This window comes from Salminus brasiliensis, chromosome 14 (assembly GCF_030463535.1).
Source record: "Salminus brasiliensis chromosome 14, fSalBra1.hap2, whole genome shotgun sequence".
In the NCBI taxonomy this organism is placed as follows: domain Eukaryota; kingdom Metazoa; phylum Chordata; class Actinopteri; order Characiformes; family Bryconidae; genus Salminus; species Salminus brasiliensis.
Genome location: NC_132891.1, coordinates 10,255,213 through 10,275,948, shown reverse-complemented (window position 1 = coordinate 10,275,948; position 20,736 = coordinate 10,255,213). Strand labels below are relative to the sequence as shown.

Sequence of the window (20,736 nt, the reverse complement as noted above, 5' to 3'; positions counted from 1 at the left end):
GGGAGAGAGGGGGCATTCATTTTACTAAGCAAGTAAACTCCTCCACTGAGGACATCCTAAAGCAGTCAGCACACCAACCGGCACATCCTTAAGCAGTCAGCACACCAACCGGCACATCTTACAGCAGTCAGCACACCAACCGGCACATCCTTAAGCAGTCAGCACACCAACCGGCACATCTTACAGCAGTCAGCACACCAACCGGCACATCCTTAAGCAGTCAGCACACCAACCGGCACATCTTACAGCAGTCAGCACACCAACCAGCACATCCTACAGCAGTCAGCACACCAACCGGCACATCCTAAAGCAGTCAGCACACCAACCGGCACATCTTACAGCAGTCAGCACACCAACCGGCACATCTTACAGCAGTCAGCACACCAACCGGCACATCTTACAGCAGTCAGCACACCAACCGGCACATCTTACAGCAGTCAGCACACCAACCAGCACATCCTACAGCAGTCAGCACACCAACCAGCACATCCTTAAGCAGTCAGCACACCAACCGGCACATCTTAAAGCAGTCAGCACACCAACCGGCACATCCTTAAGCAGTCAGCACACCAACCGGCACATCTTACAGCAGTCAGCACACCAACCGGCACATCTTACAGCAGTCAGCACACCAACCGGCACATCCTTAAGCAGTCAGCACACCAACCGGCACATCTTACAGCAGTCAGCACACCAACCGGCACATCCTAAAGCAGTCAGCACACCAACCGGCACATCTTAAAGCAGTCAGCACACCAACCGGCACATCTTACAGCAGTCAGCACACCAACCGGCACATCCTACAGCAGTCAGCACACCAACCGGCACATCTTACAGCAGTCAGCACACCAACCGGCACATCTTACAGCAGTCAGCACACCAACCGGCACATCTTACAGCAGTCAGCACACCGTCCGACATCTTACAGCAGTCAGCACACCGTCCGACATCTTAAAGCAGTCAGCACACCAACCGGCACATCCTAAAGCAGTCAGCACACCAACCAGCACATCTTACAGCAGTCAGCACACCAACCGGCACATCTTACAGCAGTCAGCACACCAACCGGCACATCTTACAGCAGTCAACACACCAACCGGCACATCTTACAGCAGTCAGCACACCAACCAGCACATCCTAAAGCAGTCAGCACACCAACCAGCACATCTTACAGCAGTCAGCACACCAACCAGCACATCTTACAGCAGTCAGCACATCTTACAGCAGTCAGCACACCAACCGGCACATCTTACAGCAGTCAGCACACCAACCGGCACATCTTACAGCAGTCAGCACACCAACCGGCACATCTTACAGCAGTCAGCACACCAACCGGCACATCTTAAAGCAGTCAGCACACCAACCAGCACATCTTACAGCAGTCAGCACACCAACCGGCACATCTTAAAGCAGTCAGCACACCAACCGGCACATCTTACAGCAGTCAGCACACCAACCGGCACATCTTACAGCAGTGAGCACACCATCCGGCACATCTTACAGCAGTGAGCACACCAACCGGCACATCTTACAGCAGTGAGCACACCAACCGGCACATCTTACAGCAGTGAGCACACCAACCAGCACATCTTACAGCAGTCAGCACATCTTACAGCAGTCAGCACACCAAGCAGCACATCTTACAGCAGTCAGCACACCATCCGGCACATCTTACAGCAGTCAGCACACCGTCCGACATCTTTAAGCAGTCAGCACACCAACCGGCACATCTTACAGCAGTCAGCACACCAACCGGCACATCTTACAGCAGTCAGCACACCAACCGGCACATCTTACAGCAGTCAGCACACCAACCGGCACATCTTAAAGCAGTCAGCACACCAACCGGCACATCTTACAGCAGTCAGCACACCAACCGGCACATCTTACAGCAGTCAGCACACCAACCGGCACATCTTACAGCAGTCAGCACACCAACCGGCACATCTTAAAGCAGTCAGCACACCAACCGGCACATCTTACAGCAGTCAGCACACCAACCGGCACATCTTACAGCAGTCAGCACACCGTCCGACACATCCTAAAGCAGCCGGCACATCATCCAGCACATCTTGCAGCACATCCTAAAGCAGCCGGCACATCATCCGGCACACAATCCGGCACATCCTAAAGAAGCCGGCACATCATCTGGCACATCCTAAAGCAGCCGGCACATCATCCGGCACACCATCCGACACATCCTAAAGCAGCTGGCACATCCCAAAGCAGTCGGCACACCATTCGGCACATCCTAAAGCAGCCAGCACATCCCAAAGCAGACGGCACACCATCCGGCACATCCTAAAGCAGCCAGCACATCATCCAGCACATCCTAAAGCAGCCGGCACATCATCCGGCACATCATCCAGCACATCCCAAAGCAGCCGGCACATCATCCGACACATCCTAAAGCAGCTGGCACATCATTTGGCACATCTTAAATCAGTCGGCCCATCATTCGGCGCATCCTTAAGCAGTCGGCACATCAATCGGCACATCAAAAGCAGCCAGATAAGCAGTTTTGGACTCTCGACATGGGTTCATTGGCAGAATCCTAATTCATTCAGTTTTGAATGTTCTGAAGTTCACCTCACTGCTCATTTTGGACACGTGTTTAATGTTATGCCCTTAATGCATCTCTGTATTCCAAGTCCAGACATCTCATTTTTAAAGGATTTGGGTAATTTAAAAATGAGACCCTGTCGTCCCTGAGATGACTGAGGGACTTCAGACTGCCCTCCAAGGTACTACGATCCTTCTACTCCTGCACCATCGAGAGCATCCTCACGGGGAACATCACAGTCTGGTTTGGGAACAGCACCAAGCAGGACAGGCAAGCGCTACGACGAGTGAGACGTTCAGCAGAGCGAATCACTAGGATGGAGTTTCCTGACCTGCAGTCCATCTACAAGAAGCGGTGTTGGACCAAGGCCAAGAAGATTGTGAAGGACCCCAGTCATCCCAACAATGGACTGTTTTCTCTGTTGCCCTCGGGGAAACGCTTAAGAACCCTGAAGGCTAACACAGAGAGAATGAGGAGGAGCTTCTTTCCACAAGCCATCCGTGCCCTGAATGGGGACAGGGACTAGGACACTAAATCAAAGTATCTACATACACAAACTGGACCCTCACTCACTACAATACACAACCATGGCTCACGGAAAACACACTACGGACAATAACGAAAATATTTCTTTTTAACTCACACATACACTCACATACAGATAAATATGTACATATGTATACATATATATATATATACACACACACACACACACAGACACGCACTATTTCATCTGTGTATATATATTTGTATATTTGTATTTTGTATTTTTTTTGCTTATATTTCTATATTTCTATATTTTCATATTTTTATATTTTATTTTTGAACTTAAATGTAACTATTCTATTTTTTTTTTCTTTTGCACTTTTGCACTTTACTTCATTAAGTTAAGGTTTAGTTAAGTTTAAATGTAGATTTTTATTGTATAGCTTGATGTGGGCAGACTGTCATAAAAGCATTTCACTGCAAGTTATACTGTGTATGACTATGTATGTGACAAATAAAATTTGATTTGATTTGATTTAATTACCCCAGTTTGCATCACCACTGTCCTGGGAAAACAACTTGTATTTTAAAAACGGCAACTTTCCAGAAGTTGTTTAAACTGATACAAAGTTAAGAACAACTAACCAACTACTAACCAACAACTAAGCTCAACAAAGAATGTACTTCTTGAGACAGCTCAAGAAATTCAACCTGCCACAGACCCTGATGATCCAGTTCTACACAGCGATCATCGAGTCCATTATCACAGCCTCCATAACTATCTGGTTTGGTTCCTCCACCTCACAAGAAAGAACCAAACTCCAGCGCATCATCAGGACAGCAGAGAGGATCATAGGATGTAACCTGCCATCACTTCAGCAGATCTACTCCAGCAGGATGAGGAAGCGGGCTGGCAAGATTACATCTGACCCCTCACATCCTGGACACCTCCTCTTCCAGACACTCCCCTCGGGTAGAAGACTGCGGTCCATCAAAACCAGCACAACACGTCATGCTAACAGCTTCTTCCCCAGAGCTGTAGCGCTCCTCAATCACAGTGGACACCTCCCACTGTAAACCTCAAAACATACAACTGAACTGTACCAAACCGGACTGAACAGTTATTTGCACTCTGCCTATTTTGCACTATGACTATTTGCACACCTGTACAGATGTTCTTTTCTTTTCTGTAAATATATTTTTCAGCTCTTTATTACCTTTATTACCTTTAGTACTTTCTACTTTTTTTTAAATTATCCCCTACCCTATTTATTGTTTAGTGTCATTTTCCTTTAGTTTAAGACTGTGTTCTGTGTTTCTTTGTTACTTGTCATACGTGTTGCTCTCACCAAGACAAATTCCTTGTATGGGTAACATACTTGGTGAAATAAAGAGATTCTGATTCTGATTCTGATTCTGATTCAATTGGAGCGTGGTTTTTGCCTTAACTTGACCGCCTCAGAGGTTGATGGTGTCTATAAACCGGTACGGAGCGCATGTGTTGGTAAACTATAGGGCCTTCTGTGAGCTGGAGGAGTGTGCTTTTCAGATTTAGGACACTGCGTCGTTATGAGTGCTAAATACTAACAGCAGTGTTAGCGGACTGTTCTCACGTGCGCTTAAAAAGCCCTAGATCGGAATAATCCGATTAATATGTTGTAATTATTTGACATCTTAGGTGTAGTAACGTGTTTGTTTCTTTTTTGTGACAGCTGTTGTGATTTCTGTTTGTGAGTTTACGCACGGTGCGCGTTTTTACGCGTTTGGTGCGTAATTACGCGTCCGGTTCGGTTTTACGCACGGTGTACAAAAAAAAGGAATACACTGAAGTATCCTCAAAGATTAATGCTCTTTTTGACCTCTAGTTCTGTGGCGTGTTGATAAACATATCCATACCTGCTTCACCACCGACACAGAGCGCTAGTGAAGGGGAAAGTTCTACTGTACTTTTCCTATAACAAAGATAGGCAAATTCAACTGTGTCGATTAGTATTTGCACAAGTATTTAATTGATTTAAACATTAAACTCAAAATAAGCTGTACTTTTAACCCCTGATATCTCACTCAATTAACCTAATTTACACATCATTGCTGTCACAAAGACACTTGTACGAACATCTTACAAACAGTAACTTCGCAGAAAGGAAACACCTTCTCTGCTTTCAGTGGAAGTCACTGTAAAAATATTTTTTTCATTAAATACATTTTGGAGGATATCTGTTGATCACAGGTTTTAGAAAATCAAACAAGCAGCTATAACTAAAGTCCCTCACACTAAAAAGATGTCTTATTACTCATTTTAACGCTCTTTTTGTCTTACCCTGCTGAAAACAACACCCTGGCTAGCTTAAGGTGGTTAGGGTGGTTGACCCAGTTTAGCTCTTGACCAGCATGCGGTATGTTTTTGTTTAGGTTTGATGGTTTAAACTGGTCTACAAACCTCACCAAGACAACCAGTATGCCAAAGCTTGAGCATGCTGGTTGACCAGTATTACCAATTGCTGGTCAAGAGCTGGTTAACCAACTTGCTTTCCAGCATAGGGTATGTTTTAATCTGGATGACCAGCTTTTTTTTTTTAACAACCAGCTTAAACCATCTGAAACCAGCTACCAGACAAAAGGATTTTTCAGTAGGGTGACCGATGTGCCAGCTGACAAGCCGGCTGCGTTAAAGCAACTGTCACAATGATTCTGTCATCATCAGCTGCTGCTGCTTTCATTGGCCAACCTTTTCAATGTCTGGTTGTTGATTGACCAGTGGTTCCTTCTCTTTTCGGACATTCCTGATTGTTGTACTGACTCTGCCCAGTGCGCAGAGATGTACCTGGACAGTCTTGAATGATTCACAGGCTGGATAATCATCAGAACAGTGACCATTTACATTCACCAACCTTAAAGGTACAGAGACAAAACCTGCAACCTTGCTGAACTGTGAGGGGAAAAAATGACAAAATCATCATGTAAAAGAATTTCCATTAATTTTCTGGCACATAAACCCAAACCAGCGTCATACACGGACCTGAGGAAGAAATAAAGGAAAAAAGGAAAATGCAGGACATTGTCCATTTAATTTACAGTGGCCCACAAGATATCATAGAAACAACCTGGATACTGGCATTTATATTACAGTACACTACCATGTCCTTGTTTATACATTCTTTTATGAAAAGTATAAGCTGTTTTACAATAACTGATTATAAATTGTGATACATTTAACACCATGTCAAAAATGTGAGAAGTGTAATCAATATAGTCTTTTGTCTTTTATCAGTGTCTGACAAATATGGCATAACAAAGAGCAATTTGCAATTAATTAGAATTAGCATTCATATCTGAAAACAGGTAACTTCTCAATTTCTTAACCTCTTAAATATATTTTACAAACTAAGCATGATTCTCTTCACACTTCCTACCATGCACTTGTGCCATGGTTTAACAGTTCCTGAACAATTTCCAAACCACTTTATAAAAGCAAGCCCAAAATGCAAGCCTGAATTAAAACAAGTTAGCATTTGACTGAAGAAACAAAAAAAATACCCCCTGACCAGGTAACTTTTCAGCTGATCTATATTGGGCACATGCACAAACATTTGCCATGGCCTCAACTACACTGATATCCCTGGGATTTCCAAAACTAGAGCTCTAAAGGTCATATAAACATCTTAACTGTCCCAAGAACCTCACGGTGTCTGACTCTCACAGATCTGTATAGTCTCTGTTACTGCTTCTGTCTGGGGCTCAGTCTCATCGACCCCTTCTTCAGTCTGAGCTTCCGAGTGGGCCATCTCACTCTGTCCACCATCAGCCTCTTCCTCTCCCTCCCGCGTGCGAAAGAGGAGCTCTCCTCCCTGGATGACCTGCTCAGACGCCTGCCATGTGCCGTCCGCTGTGTACTGCTGGTAGAAGTCAGAGTCTGCTTGAAACATGACCAAGGCCTGGGCAGTGTGGATACGCACATGCTGAGCAAGGGAGCTGGCATCCAGGAACTTCTCACCACAGGAGTCGCACGCATACAAGATCTGAGTGTTGGGATCTAAGTGGATGGAAAAGGGAAAATTTTTTAAAGAACATAGGAGGAGCCATCAAACTGGAGGATACAGGAGAATACAGGAGGACAAACAAATGCACAAAATAAAGAGACTTGTTTAGGAAAAATGCATGGTTTTATCTTCTACAATGAACAAACGGGATGTAATAATTTAAAATATTTTTTTGTAAAACAAAATTTTTAAAGAAAACAAGCCCAATTATGGATATATTTATATATATTTATGTTTGTAATGTGAAATTTCATAATTAGGAAAATATAACTGTACTGGGGCAGTAAGGACACACACACACACACACACACACGGAGCGGTGGGCAGCCAACTCCAGCCCCCAGGAAGCAGTTGGGCATCAGGTGCCTTGCTCAAGGGCTCCTCAGCCTAAATTGAGGCTCATTTTTTATATATATATATATATATATATATATATATATATATATATATATATATATATATATATATATTAAAATGCATTAATATATATATTAATGCATTTTAAATTTAAAAATGCATCTTTTTTGTTTTGCTTCTGTTATGTGTCACACCACAGGACATTATGTGGCAATAATGAACGGAAGTGGTAATTATTGCACTAAAAGTAATCAGAAAGTATAAAATAAATACTTTACTTTAAATAAACTTTGAAAACATGATAGATCACAATTTAAGTAATAAAATAAAACAACCAAAAAAAGTATATTCACAATATTCAAAGGCATGTGTAATCAATTCATTTTTGTCTTGTGTGACAGTAAAAATGCCAAGTCACATCAACAACCCATATCACTGCTGTCCAATAAAAAACATGTATCTCCATTTTTGCCGTTTTTAAGTTTTCTCCATAGTTTAAATTCTGTAATCTGCTCTATACACTGGGTAAATAATTCTGGATTACTTGGAATAAACTCTTATTTTACAGTGACTTTTGACACCATTCAGAGTTAAGCACATTTCTGCCTTCTCCTGTAAAGTCACCATTTTGGAGATACAATGTTCATTGGACTGCGACGATACACAGTGCATGATGTAGCTTTAGTATAGTGAATGAAGCAATGAGACATTAAGTATGTCTTACCAGCCTCTTGCACTTTCTCTACAGCCTTTGTGATCTCTGCTTTCAGAGCCTCAGTTTCATCCGCAGACACAGATGCTGCTACAGGCACCACTGGATCAGGTGAGTAGAACAAGTCAGTACCATCTGTGCACTACAGTACAGTACTTCTACTGTAATAACTGTAATAACACTGATTCTCTTACCTGTCAGCTGCGCGACTGCACTGGCAGCCAAGGCTTCTGTAGCTAAAGTCACAATGTCATCTGTAGTGACCGTAACAATGTTGACTTCATTATCGTCCAGTTCCGAGGCTGACGCAGAGGCAGGGAGCAGCTTCTCTTCTCCATCTTCATCAGCCACTATCAGTCTCTTAATACCTGCCTTGCCCTGGTGAACAGTCTTAACATGGGAGCGAAGGTTGTCCACGCGGTTAAACCCACGGCCACACTTGTCGCAAAGATAAGGTTTCTCTCCTGTGATCGGAAAGACAGAAACACAAGAGAAGAACATGAAAAAACAGCATTTGATAAAAGATAACCAGGTTGGAATGAATTAGATAAATCATGTCACATCAACAAATGATGCACAAAACAATAGAAATAATAGAATGCATAAAATGCACTTATTGAGTACTTAAGTTGCTGTTATTTGATGTATAAATATTAAGTATGTAACTTTGGTTGGGGTGAAAAATTCTCAAACATGAATATACCAAAACAAACAAACAAACAAAAACACAAAAAGCTTTGTTTTTACTGTCTGTTAAGCTAGCTGAAGAGATTGGTTAGCTTCTAGCCTTGCCCCCACCTGCTTCCCTGGGTTTGGCTAACACATAAACAAATAAGCTTGGGTTTTGCTTCTAATGTGAGTTTAGCGCCACTTTGGCGGTCAGCTATGGTCTCTAGTTTGTTTAAGCTGGTCAGTTAGCATTATCTTTTAGCGTAGCGCAAATCCCCATTTGCTCCCCTGGCTTTCGCTTCATTGCGTGTCAAGTTTGAGTTTCCCTTCTAGAGACACTGGCACAGGAAAATCCTGGTTTGTGTAGCACCCTGTTTTCACATAAGTCTGGAGGTGATGTGCTGTTGATACTGTGCTCCAGTATCAACAACACCATATTCTCACAAAGCAGTCATCATGTTTTACAGTTTTGTCAGCTTTGACTAGGGCTTTCGCTAGCTGGCTGGGCGTATGTAAAACGTAGGGGTGTAAATACAGAGTCAAGACTGTTACGTAACAGATTTGGGATTTTGGAAGTGGCTTGTTTTCCAGGCCTGATTTGGGAATGCTGGATTTTATTTTGAAGGAGAACACAACCGTTAATCAAGTTCGCACACAATGTGTCCGTCATCTGTACTCGCATTATCCGACTATGCCAACGTAAACACAATTTGACATTATTGGACATTTTCTGCTACCTGTGTGAATGATGATGTGTTTAGAGAGGTCTCCAACATTGACAAACGCTTTGTTGCAGGTGTGGCACTTATGAGGGCGTATATTGTCGTGATGACGGATGTGATTGGCCAGCTGGCTGGACTGCACAAACCTAAATGGAATAATTGTACAGTTACACACAATTTAGGGCTTCACTAAATCATTACAAATAATTAATTTATCACATTTGAATAGGAACACTTATACTGTGTATTCCAATCACCTTTTGCCACAGCGGTCACATACGTATGGCTTCTCTCCAGTGTGCTGACGAACATGAGCGATGAGGGAACTGGCCTGTGTGAAGCCTTTTCCACAGATCAGACAAAGACAAGGCTTCTCCCCTGCACCAAACACAGAAACAACATGTTACATGCATGTCTATCCGAGCAGATATACATGTATTTCTCCATGCAGATCTTGAGATTATAATGACGTGACAAGAATTAAGCAAATGAGCTGTCCACCTGTGTGAATGCGCACATGTCTCTGCAGTGCCCCTGGGTCAGCGAAGGCTCTCTGACAGTGCATACAGACAAAAGGCTTCTCTCCACTGTGAACTCGCAGGTGCCTTTTCAGGTTGCCTGTACAAAGAGACCACTGTCAAGCTCCGCAACACACACAGACACACACACACACAATGACTCTTTCTACGTGTGCCTCACCTGAAGTGGTGAACTGCTTGCCACACTCTTTACACTTGAGAGGCCCATCTGCGATATGAATCTTCAAGTGAGCTTTTAAGTTCCCAATCTGGAAAATATTTTTAATAATCAGCTCGTCATTCATTCTTTCACATCAAAAGAATATATAATGGAATTTCGATTTTTTTTTAATGCCAAGTACTAAGGTTTGGACAGCTACTAGTTTTAATGATATCCCATGATATACACACCAAGAAATTTAGTAGAAATATACCACTTCATATTCAGGCAATTATCTTAAATCAACCAATTGTGTGTCAGCAGTGTAATGCATAAAATCATGCAGGTATGGGCTAGCAGCTTCAGGTAATGTTCGCATCAACAGTCAGAATGGGGGGGAAATGTGATATCAGTCATTCTGAGCACAGCATGAATGTTGGTGCAAGACAAGCTGGTTTCAGTATTTCTAGAACTGCTGATCTCTTTTTCAGGATTTTCAGCACCACTATCTCCAGAGTTTACACAGAATGGTACAATACAGAAAAAAACAGAGAATAGCCAGTCTGGGTTGAGCTGACAGAAAAGCTGCAGTAAACCACTCTATACAACTGTGGTGAGCAGAAAAGCTTCTCAGAATGCACAACATGTTGGATGGGCTACAACAGCAAAAGATCAGGCCAGGTTCCTTCTGCCAAGAACAGAAAGCTGAGGCTGTCAACCTGAACCAGAATCTGAAATGAATGTTTTCAACATCGTCTGAAACACATGAACTGAGGCAATTTTGAGAGCAAAAGGAGGCCTTACTCAGTATAAGTATAGCGTCCCTAATAAATTGCTTGGTGAGCATATAACCCAATGATACGTGGACGTGGAATGACTGTGGACAATTACTGTCTATCACAGTGAGAGTAAATAGCCAACTGCTGCAGTGGTCCTTGTAAAGCATGCATTAAGAGGGGGGTGGGTTTATATCATCTTAACAGTGCACATAAAAATGCTGGCCCTGATCTCACATTTATTAAAATCTGTAGACTTTTTTATGTTGCCATGGTAATTCCAAACCCATGATATGTTTCATCACTTATATCATGACAGAAATTTTCAATTCCATCCCATTCCATCCTCCTTCTAACCTGATTGAATTTCTTGTCACAGTGTGGACATTTGTGACCCTTGTCTGTGTCATGGGTCTCCAGGTGGCGCATCTTGGCGGTGGGGTCAGAGAAGGCCCGATCACAGTAGTCGCAGTGGTACGGCTTCTCACCAGTGTGCACCAACTGGTGCCTCTTCAGGTTGCCCGACGTGGTAAATAGCTTACCACAGTCCTCACAGCTGTAGCGTGCCTCACCAGTGTGCCGCTTCCTGTGGAGGTTCAGCAGGCTGATCTGCCGATAGCTTTTCCCACATGTGGAACAACAATAGGGCTTCAGTGGGCTAGAGGGAGAGAAAGGTCATATGTTACAGTAGGCTATGGTGACTGGGTTTCTGAGCTTATCCTTTTCCAATCCGATGCAGGCTTCTCTGTGCGTACAATACTAGAAAAGGCCAATATTTACACAAGGTGTGTGTGTGTTCTAAATGTAGAGCTGCTGCTGAGGATGATGGAAAAGACAGAGAGAGAGAAAGTAAAGAATCCATTTGGTAGCCCAGTGTGGACTCACCTGTGGGTTTTTTCGTGTGCTTTGCAGGCGGCTGGGTCGGAGAAGGCTTTATTGCAGTCTCTGCAGGTGAAGGGCTTCTCACCCGTGTGAATGCGCATGTGGCGTTTAAAGTTCCCTGTGTGTGTGAACTTTTTCCCGCAGTCCTGTAAAAACCAGCAACACCAGAAGAGACAAATGGAGGGATGGAAGCAGTTTGTACAAAACAACTGTGCACACAGATGAACACTCAGTACTCAGTATGATGAATACTGGAATGGCCATTTGGGGCCTGTATGGGTAGCCCAACTAGGAACCGGAGAGCTTTGTCCATGGGTTCCATGTTTAATCCACATGTGAATGCCCATCAGGGTAAGTAATGGGACCAGAAAGAGTTAAACATGGGCTCCATCTGGGTTGTACACTGCACATATGGCCTAGATGGAACCAATGTGAGATTAGGACGGGCTGTATGATAGGGCCTATTTGGGAATACCACATGTACAAACCCATTCAGAGCCCATACCCACCTGGAACCCCACATAAGCATGTTGGCTGGGTAACTGTATTGTTCACTGGCAGTCTAAATAAATCTCTCAGATGTACGTCTTTCATACAGTGATGTTTTCCAACTGTTTTGGAAGTGTTTCAAAGGATCGGTTCCTTCTTTTCTGATGGATAACCACAAAAAAAAATGACATGCTGTGCCAGCAAGTCAACGCAAGATGCCACACTGCTCATCAAGTAATGAAGTGGGTTAAGGAGTAACGAAGTTCAGGTGTTGTAATGGTACCACAATCACCATATTTCACTATGGAAAACTTCTGGTACTGTGTTGGGAAGCGTGTGGAGAAGAAAAACCTACCACTACAGCAAATCTGTGGGCAGCACAGACAAAATTCAATGAAAATGATTGCACTGCCATTTCTAAGCTTCTGGAACCCCAGCAATCCACAATAAATCTCAGATTGGAGAAAACAGTGCTAAATCTTCTCAGAAGTAGCCAGACTAAGAACTGCAGGTCTCACTCTCTTTAAATAAGACCAGGCTTTATGATTCACCATGAGAAGTAGTATGTACAAAAATGGTATCCACAAGAGAGAGATCCGAATGGCAAAAACCACTGCTTACCAAGATGAACATTAGGGCTTGCTCACATTTGCCACAAAAACAACGTGTTGACCCCATCATAAGTTGAAAGTGAAAGGCATTTGGAAAAGCTGATTTTCGTATTGTGGAAAACTAACACAGCTTTCCAAAATCTGAACCCTGTACCAACAGACAAACATGGTGGTGGCAGTGTGACTGTGCTACGGTTTCGGGGCCAACCACTTGCCATAACTGACAGAACCATCAATTCTGCTTTTTAGCAGAAACTCCAGCAGGAGAACGTCTAGTCATTAGTGCGTGTTCTGATTAAGCTCAAGCAACACAAAGGTGAACAAGAAGAGTACAAAACAAGTCCACCTTGGAACGTTTCAAAAGGAGGAGAGGTCTAGTCAACATTCTTAGTTGGCTCCATCAAGATGCTGGGGCAGAACTTTTAACGGGCATTTTCATGCTCATAAGACCACTAATGTAGTTCAATTAAATCTATTCTGACAAGAATTATGAGCCAAAATTCTTCTATAGTGATGTAAAAGACCGATCTTCAACTACAGGAAGAGCTTGGGAGCAGGTGTTGCTGCTAAAGGGGGCACAACAAGTTACTAAGTTTATTGGCGATATTAGTGTTGGAAACACTGCAACAGTTTGCAAAGAGAACAAAAAAGGCACATTATCATTATTAAAGACAAGTATCTGTATCCAAACGCAGTAACAGAGAATCACAGTCTAAGAGTTTGCACTTAACTGTGCTAAAATTGGCAAGCCATTCAAATTATCAGCATTCAAATAAATCAATTCTAAAGCTCACACACTCAATTACACTATCACACCTCCTAAACTAAAGCACCCCTCACCTCACACTTGTGCGTGACAGAGCCGTATGCTCTGGACTCACTGCGTTCAGCCATGGCGCCAGACCTCATACACTTATCCTCTCCTCCATCTGCCGACTCCACTGCTCCTTCATCCTCTGCTTCCATCTGCTCATCCTCCTCTAGATGCTGCTCCTCTTCAGCAGTTTCTTCTTCCTCTTCCTCGGTCAAATTCTCCTCAGTGGCAGGTTTCGAAACAGCTCCCTCACCAGAATCCTCATCTATAAGGGAAAGATTTTTTTCATTAACCATATTATTATTATTATTATTTTAATATTTAACATTTACTATAAAAAAAAACAAAAAAAAACATAAAAAAAAAATAAATAATATCCAAAGGTTTTAGCACCCCTGGTGAAATTGTATGCAAAATTATGGGCACCCCTAGTGATATTGGGTTATGGCACATTTTATGTTTATGTCATAAACATACGTAATAAATTCAGCACATGTAATAAAATAAGCAAGAATGAATCCCTATTAGTGTCCTGTAAAGGATGTGTAGACTACTTATTTTCAACAAAACATGACCCGTGGATCTCTGGCCACCAGCTGTTAGAGCCTAAGAGAGCACAATAGACCTTGCTCTCTCCGGGTGGGTACATGGCTCTATTTCCCCCCCACATCACTTCAGTGAGATGCTGGCCATCTAATAGCCGGCGCATCAGCTTTCTTCCGAGCGCATTGGTTGCCCGTAACGTTGCATCTGCAGCAGTTTAAAAAGAGGCCATGGCTGGCTGTGCATGTGTCAGTTCTTTCCCTCACAGTGTCGTGAGCATACGAACGAGTGGTTTGGGTAATTGGCCATCTAAAACCCTGGGGAGGAAAACTGGGTAATAAATAAATAAATAAAAAGTTCAACAAAACAAGTCATCTGACTAGGGGTATTGTACTACAACACTGGACAGAAGTAGGTGTTTACCCTGCGTAGACTGGCGCCGAGCAGCATATTTTGATCTGCTCCTCCGTGTGCTGACATAAGATCTCCTAGCTGCAGCCCTCTGTGATAATTCTGCAGGAATGATGTAGATTAGGTCACACAGCTATCAAAAAAGACTACTGACATAAGGCAAAGGACAACAGACACTGACTGGGTGCATAATCTGTGTCAGAGGGATCATCTTGATACTCCATCACTTCTTTCGTTGTGCTCTCCTCCTCCACGTCTGGCTTAGTGGTCAACACTTCAGCTTTCTTTTGCCTAGCAAGCTGTCCAGGCCTGGATGGTCTTCTAACTCTGCCCCCTGACCGCTGAACACATGTGCTCTGCGTCTCAGTTGTGCTACATGCATCCTGCTGTTCTTCTGTTGTTTCTGATGATGGGGGAGCTTCGTTGGCCTCTGGTACTCCATTCTGTGCTGAGGCGTCAGTGGCCTGTCCCTCGAGCAAAACCTCATCGTCTTTCTTAACCAGTCTCTGATGTTCCTGTACTGGTTCTGTTCCTGCTATTTGAATAAAGACATAAATGAGACACATTCAAAATTAACACATAAGAGAAACTGTAGCAATTACTAGATTAGAAACACAGTACTGACCACTGTTGGATGCTGTAGGGCCAGCAAGGGACTTGTACGCAAAACATGCATTGACAATTTCTTGCATTTGAAGAAATGTGGCCACAGCCAACACATCTTCTACATTCTGAGGGTTCAGCGTCAGCTTTGCCGTGTACATAAATTCGAGAACTTGACCAAGACCTGCAAGGATCACAGTGATGCTGATAAATCTAAAAAACATTAGTTCATCATCAAATATAGTGTTAGACATAAACACAAACATTAATTATACACACACACTGCGTGAACAAAAGTATTGGGACACCTGCTAATTCATTTTTTCTTCTAAAATCAAGGGTATTAAAAAAGTATTTGATACTGCTCTACTGTCCAAGGAAGGTTTCTACTATATTTTGAAGCATTGCCATGAGGATTTGATTGCATTCAGAGACCAGAGCATTAGTGAGGTCAAGATGTTGGATGATTACCACCACACCTCATCCCAAAAGTATTGGATGGAGCACTATCCATCATTTCAGTGAACACAGTTCCACTGCTCCACAGCTCTACGCTGGGGGTCTAATATCCCTCTAGTCTATGCCTGGCATTAGGCATGACGCCACTGGGTTCATGTTTATCTGTTCCAGGAGAGTCCTAATGCATTGGCTTCTCTACAGGACTTGACAAGCTGTGTGTTTGCACATCTGTGTCAACGAAGATGAATGCATTCATTAGAAGGGGTGTCCACAAACATTCATACATATAGTGTAAATGTATATAAACAGAGAAAGAAAGGAGGAGAGAGGGAGAAATTGAACAGTATGACTGTAAAAGGTTTCCGTGAACATAAACGTTCAATCTACCTGCAGCATTGCTGATATCCAAATGCACAACATCCTTCTGGTCCAGAAACAGTGTGTGAAAGTAAGCACTACATGCTGCCAACACAGCTTTGTGGGCCTTGAAGTCTACCCCATCAACCACAAATGTACAGTCACACAGCAGACCCTGCTGCCGCTGATGGTTAAGCTGCTCTAACACTTTTCCACTGTGCCATGGGAAGTCCATCGCTGGTGCAGCAGACTGCAGACTTTGATCTGGATGGCCGTGTCCTAAAACAGTGTGTGGGGGAACACAAGAAGCAGCTGAAGCTTAGGCCAAACATATTCTCAACATATTCATATTTACACTGACATCGTGAGTTTAGGTCTCTGCACAATTAGACAAAATCAAAGTGAGCTTGTTTATTGTCAATATATATGGATATTGTTGTCAAATTAATTTCAGTTTCACATCCTCTGCTCCCAGCAAAGACCTTGCTTATTGCTTATTCCAGCTCAGGCAGAAAGGCCGCATCCTAACTAACATTGCAGATCTTAACTGTGATTAGACTGTGATTCTCTGTTACTGCTTTTGGATGCAAATAATTTTCTTTTATTATTAATAATAATAATAATATGCCTTTATTGTCCTTCCTGCTTTTACAGTTCAATAAAAGTCTTCTTTTCTGATAGACAGAAAACCAGGGGTCAGCATGCAGGGGCAGCCGTGCTCCAGTGCCCTTGGAGCAGAGAGATTAGAGGCCTTGCTCACGTGCTTAACAGTGGCAGCTTGGACCTGGGTGTCGAACCGTGAACCCAGCTCTCCAGCCACTGCCAGTAATTTACTTACACTAAACACTATTCACTATGCACTAAACAAGCAAGTAAACTGTACTATTCCCAAACCTGGAATACCATCAAATCTACTTGCCAACAAGCACTAATGAATTATAATGCACTTCCATGATTATGTAAACACCCTTTTATTGCTATTATGCAAGAGCAGAGACATTCCCTGCCCTTATAGCTTCCTAAAAAGGACTGACTGTCCATCGCTTGCTCCCAAACTAACAGCATTGTAGATTATGCAAAGCCACATTAGCTCGTGTTGCTAGTGCACAGCTACTACAATGGATGGGTCGGAGAAATGAGTTGTTCGCCATATAAAAGGCCAGATCATGAACTGTGTGTTATCTGAACGTCTGTGTAGCGGGTATATATGAAATTAAGGATGCTATACATCCGCCACGCAATCGCCTTTCCCCAGCCACAGTCGGGTCGACGATGTTGCGGATTGATTAGGAGTCCTCCCCTCCCGCTCCGATCGCTATCCGGGATTAACTCAGCGTGCCTGGGCCAGCTCGCAGCACTCTAAACAACATGGTGGCAACGGATGGCCTGAAACCCTCCTCCCCGTATTTTGCTCCGTTTGCTTTCTCTTCTCTCGCGAAAGACTCGCGGTCACGCTTAATCGGTAGATCGCAACGTCGCTCGACGCGTCTCACCCCTGCATGTCTTTTACCCGAACCGCCGAACTTACTCGGGCTGTTCCCGACTCCCAGCGGGTCCGTGCGATCGAGTTATTCGGCGATCGGTCTCGGCGCGCGGGCTCCACGCTCCGCCATCTTCCGCTCTCTGATCGATTGATAGTGGCCGAGCCGTGGCGAGGAGCTCGGCACTGCGCGTGCGCCAACGCTTCTTCAGCCCTGACCGCAGGGTGGCGCCCGTCACCAACTAACTGACTCAGCCAGCGACTCGGTTACACGAACCGATTAGATTTCGCGAACCGACTCTTTTGAATCGGTCGTTTATGATTCGAACGTCTGAATCGAGTAACAGTGGCGCTGTCTAACGGGTAGCGTTTCACAGTTCCCAGTGTGCGGTTTTGTATGGAGCTTCTAAAATATCATGGTAGAAAAATTATAATTTCTCATAAATAATTATATTTAGAGACATTAAGTGTTCTTCTGATTTAATGAATCATTCCCCCAATTTCAAAAATCATCCCCCCTGCCTGGTTTAAGTCCCTTAATATTATTTTTCTTCCTTGATAATGTAAAGGTTTGTATATATTTTAAATATTGCATGGAAAAATCTGTTTAATATATATATAAAATAAAAGTTCTGGATTTCTAAACAATGTAAAATTCTTGTGTAGATGCTAAGAAGCGGCAGTTTTGTGTACTTATGTGCGAGGATGTTTATGTTTATCCCAGTAATAATAATATTATTATAATATATATTATTATATATTATAATAATAGTATTATCCCTTTTCTGAAACCTGCTAATTGCACCACACTAAACCCACTCTTTCTGAAATATCCCATTAAAGCAGCAGTATGTGAGAACTGGTATTTTATGCTACTGGGCTCCTCCTACAGGTACGGATTGCAGTTCACTTTTACACCACTGTCGTGAACACAAATCACGCTTCGCTTTGAGCAGCTGTAAATTTGTGCTGAAGAGCTGTAGGTAAATTTATGTGACGATACAGGTACATCAAAGCAAAAACACCATCTGCAAGGGTGCACCTGGGGACAGGCGTCTGATTACCTAACAGTCTTTCTCCTCACATGCTCTGATTGGTTAATGATATTCTCCCCTCTGCACTTTGATTGGCTTGGTGCCCCCCCTGCTGTGCTCTGATTGGCCATTTGTATTTTACCATCATTACCTACTCTCTGATTGCTAGTGTTTTTTTTTTTTTTGCTTCCTGCACTCGAATGGTCAAGTAGTAATTAAGTAATACTATATAAGTAGTGTTCCTGATTAACAGGTATTTTCCCCTTTTGTATAAAAATAGCTCTGTCCTGAGCACAGTATGAATTGTAGAGCCACATACGAGCTTGTATGGGGACTATGCACTCTTAGTGCAAATAAATAACACAAGAACAGTGTAAAACTACATGCAGCATACACAGTTCATGCCTTTAAAAGTGATAGTAAGGAAGTAATCAGAGGAAAACCGCCCACATGTAAAAACATTGGCAAATTCCCAAAGGTACGTAATTAATTACAATGTAATATTTTTTATGTTATTGTTGAGTTAATGAGATCAAATACATATAGGCATACATTTGACTAGGTTTAGTGTGCCTGGCCTTGCTTCCAGCTGCTTCTCACTCTTTCATTTCAAGAATGATTCATTTGTATATTTGTAAAATATAGATTAATGCTATGTTCACGTTACAAACCTTATTAAACATTTCCGACTTTGCTCAGATCGTTTCTTGGCTTAACAATGATCTTAAGATAAGGTAAGATAGTCCTTTATTAGTCCCGCAGTGGGATCTTATCGTTTGCTTTCAAATCAGACGACAGCACTAAGCACATATGTACTGGTAAATAGTTGCATGAAATCCAGTCTGACTGTTCACATTCATGTCACATGCTCATGAATCGGATACATTATCCGGTCTAGGACCATATCGCTGCTGTCCAATGAAAACCACGTCCACATCTCCATATCTCCATTTTTGTCCATTTTTGTTTTTTTGAACCATGTAGCTGCTTCTGTACACTGTGTAAATAATTCTGGATGAATAGACCAATAGAAATGCGCTAAACGAATGCTCTTAATTTACATTAGCATCCAGTCAAAGTGAAAGTTGCAGTTTTTGTTGTGTATGATTTACATTGTACTTTACATTGTTCTTTGTTGTGGGCAGTCAATAAACATACATTGTATTTTTATATGTAATTTATAGGTACTCTGATCAAAGGTAGAGTCACCTGAACCTACACTGCATGCTCAGTTAAGTTGTTACTTCTGTCAAATAAAAAAAGTAAAACAAAAAAGTTCTAAACTAAACTACTAAACCTCTTCTAAAACTACAGAGAATAGAGCTGCTGTGAAACCTGTCAGTACATCAAGTTCCTATCAGTATATTTATATTTATATTTACTCACTAGAGGGGAATGAAGTGACTCCACAGCTTTAACCCCCTCCCCCCAATTAAAGCTGTGGAGTAGTGAAACTATGTTCTCTGGAATGATGGATGGAACTCCGTCCAGTACTTTAGGGATTTGAGCTGGATAGTTGGGGATGAGATGAGATGGTGATCATCCAACATCTTGGCCTCACTAATACTCTTCTTGCTGAATGCAATCAAATCCTTACCGCAATGCTCCAAAGTCTAGTAGAAAGCATTCCCTGGACAGCAGAAACAGTCACTCAAACAAAAACAAGATAAACTCTTTCTTTAAATACCCTCAATTTTAGAAGAAACAACAAATGTGCCAGTGTCCCAATACTTTTGTCCATAGTGTATATGGCTATACACATTTTGGATAAAAGAAAAAAATTGGTATTCCATGGTTCCTTTAAATACTATTCTTTACTATCATTTTGGTTTTCCATCTAAACCTGGAACACAGCCTCTGAATAATGAAACGATAGCCTGATGAATGATGCACGACACAGCGCCATGAAGGTATTTGAGAGGACTGAGGGCATTCTATTAATAGACTACTAGTTGTTAGAGGCCTGCTTGTTTGTTTCTAGTGCTGACAGATCATTAACTCAGATCCAGAGTGGCCACACACAAACACACAAAGCACTCTTCGTGTCTCT

General features: G+C 42.7%; 1 protein-coding gene across 2 annotated transcripts; it reads right to left on the bottom strand.

Annotated features, from left to right (window-relative positions):
* Positions 1-6,094: 6,094 nt before the first annotated feature.
* zbtb17 (zinc finger and BTB domain containing 17) lies at positions 6,095-17,788 on the bottom strand. Of its 2 annotated transcripts, none has more exons than XM_072697359.1 (15): positions 17,701-17,788; positions 16,203-16,451; positions 15,379-15,540; positions 14,935-15,288; positions 14,766-14,855; positions 13,826-14,064; positions 11,889-12,031; positions 11,361-11,661; positions 10,249-10,336; positions 10,051-10,167; positions 9,807-9,927; positions 9,565-9,695; positions 8,353-8,622; positions 8,171-8,260; positions 6,095-7,082 (listed from the first exon to the last, which is right to left on the bottom strand). In XM_072697359.1, the coding sequence occupies exons 2-15, from the start codon at positions 16,405-16,407 to the stop codon at positions 6,730-6,732; spliced, it is 2,664 nt and encodes an 887-aa protein (XP_072553460.1). In that variant the 5' UTR covers positions 16,408-16,451; positions 17,701-17,788; the 3' UTR covers positions 6,095-6,729. The 2 variants fall into 2 exon arrangements, with proteins under 2 accessions (XP_072553460.1, XP_072553461.1); XM_072697360.1 differs by having other exon boundaries at positions 14,935-15,285.
* Positions 17,789-20,736: the final 2,948 nt, after the last annotated feature.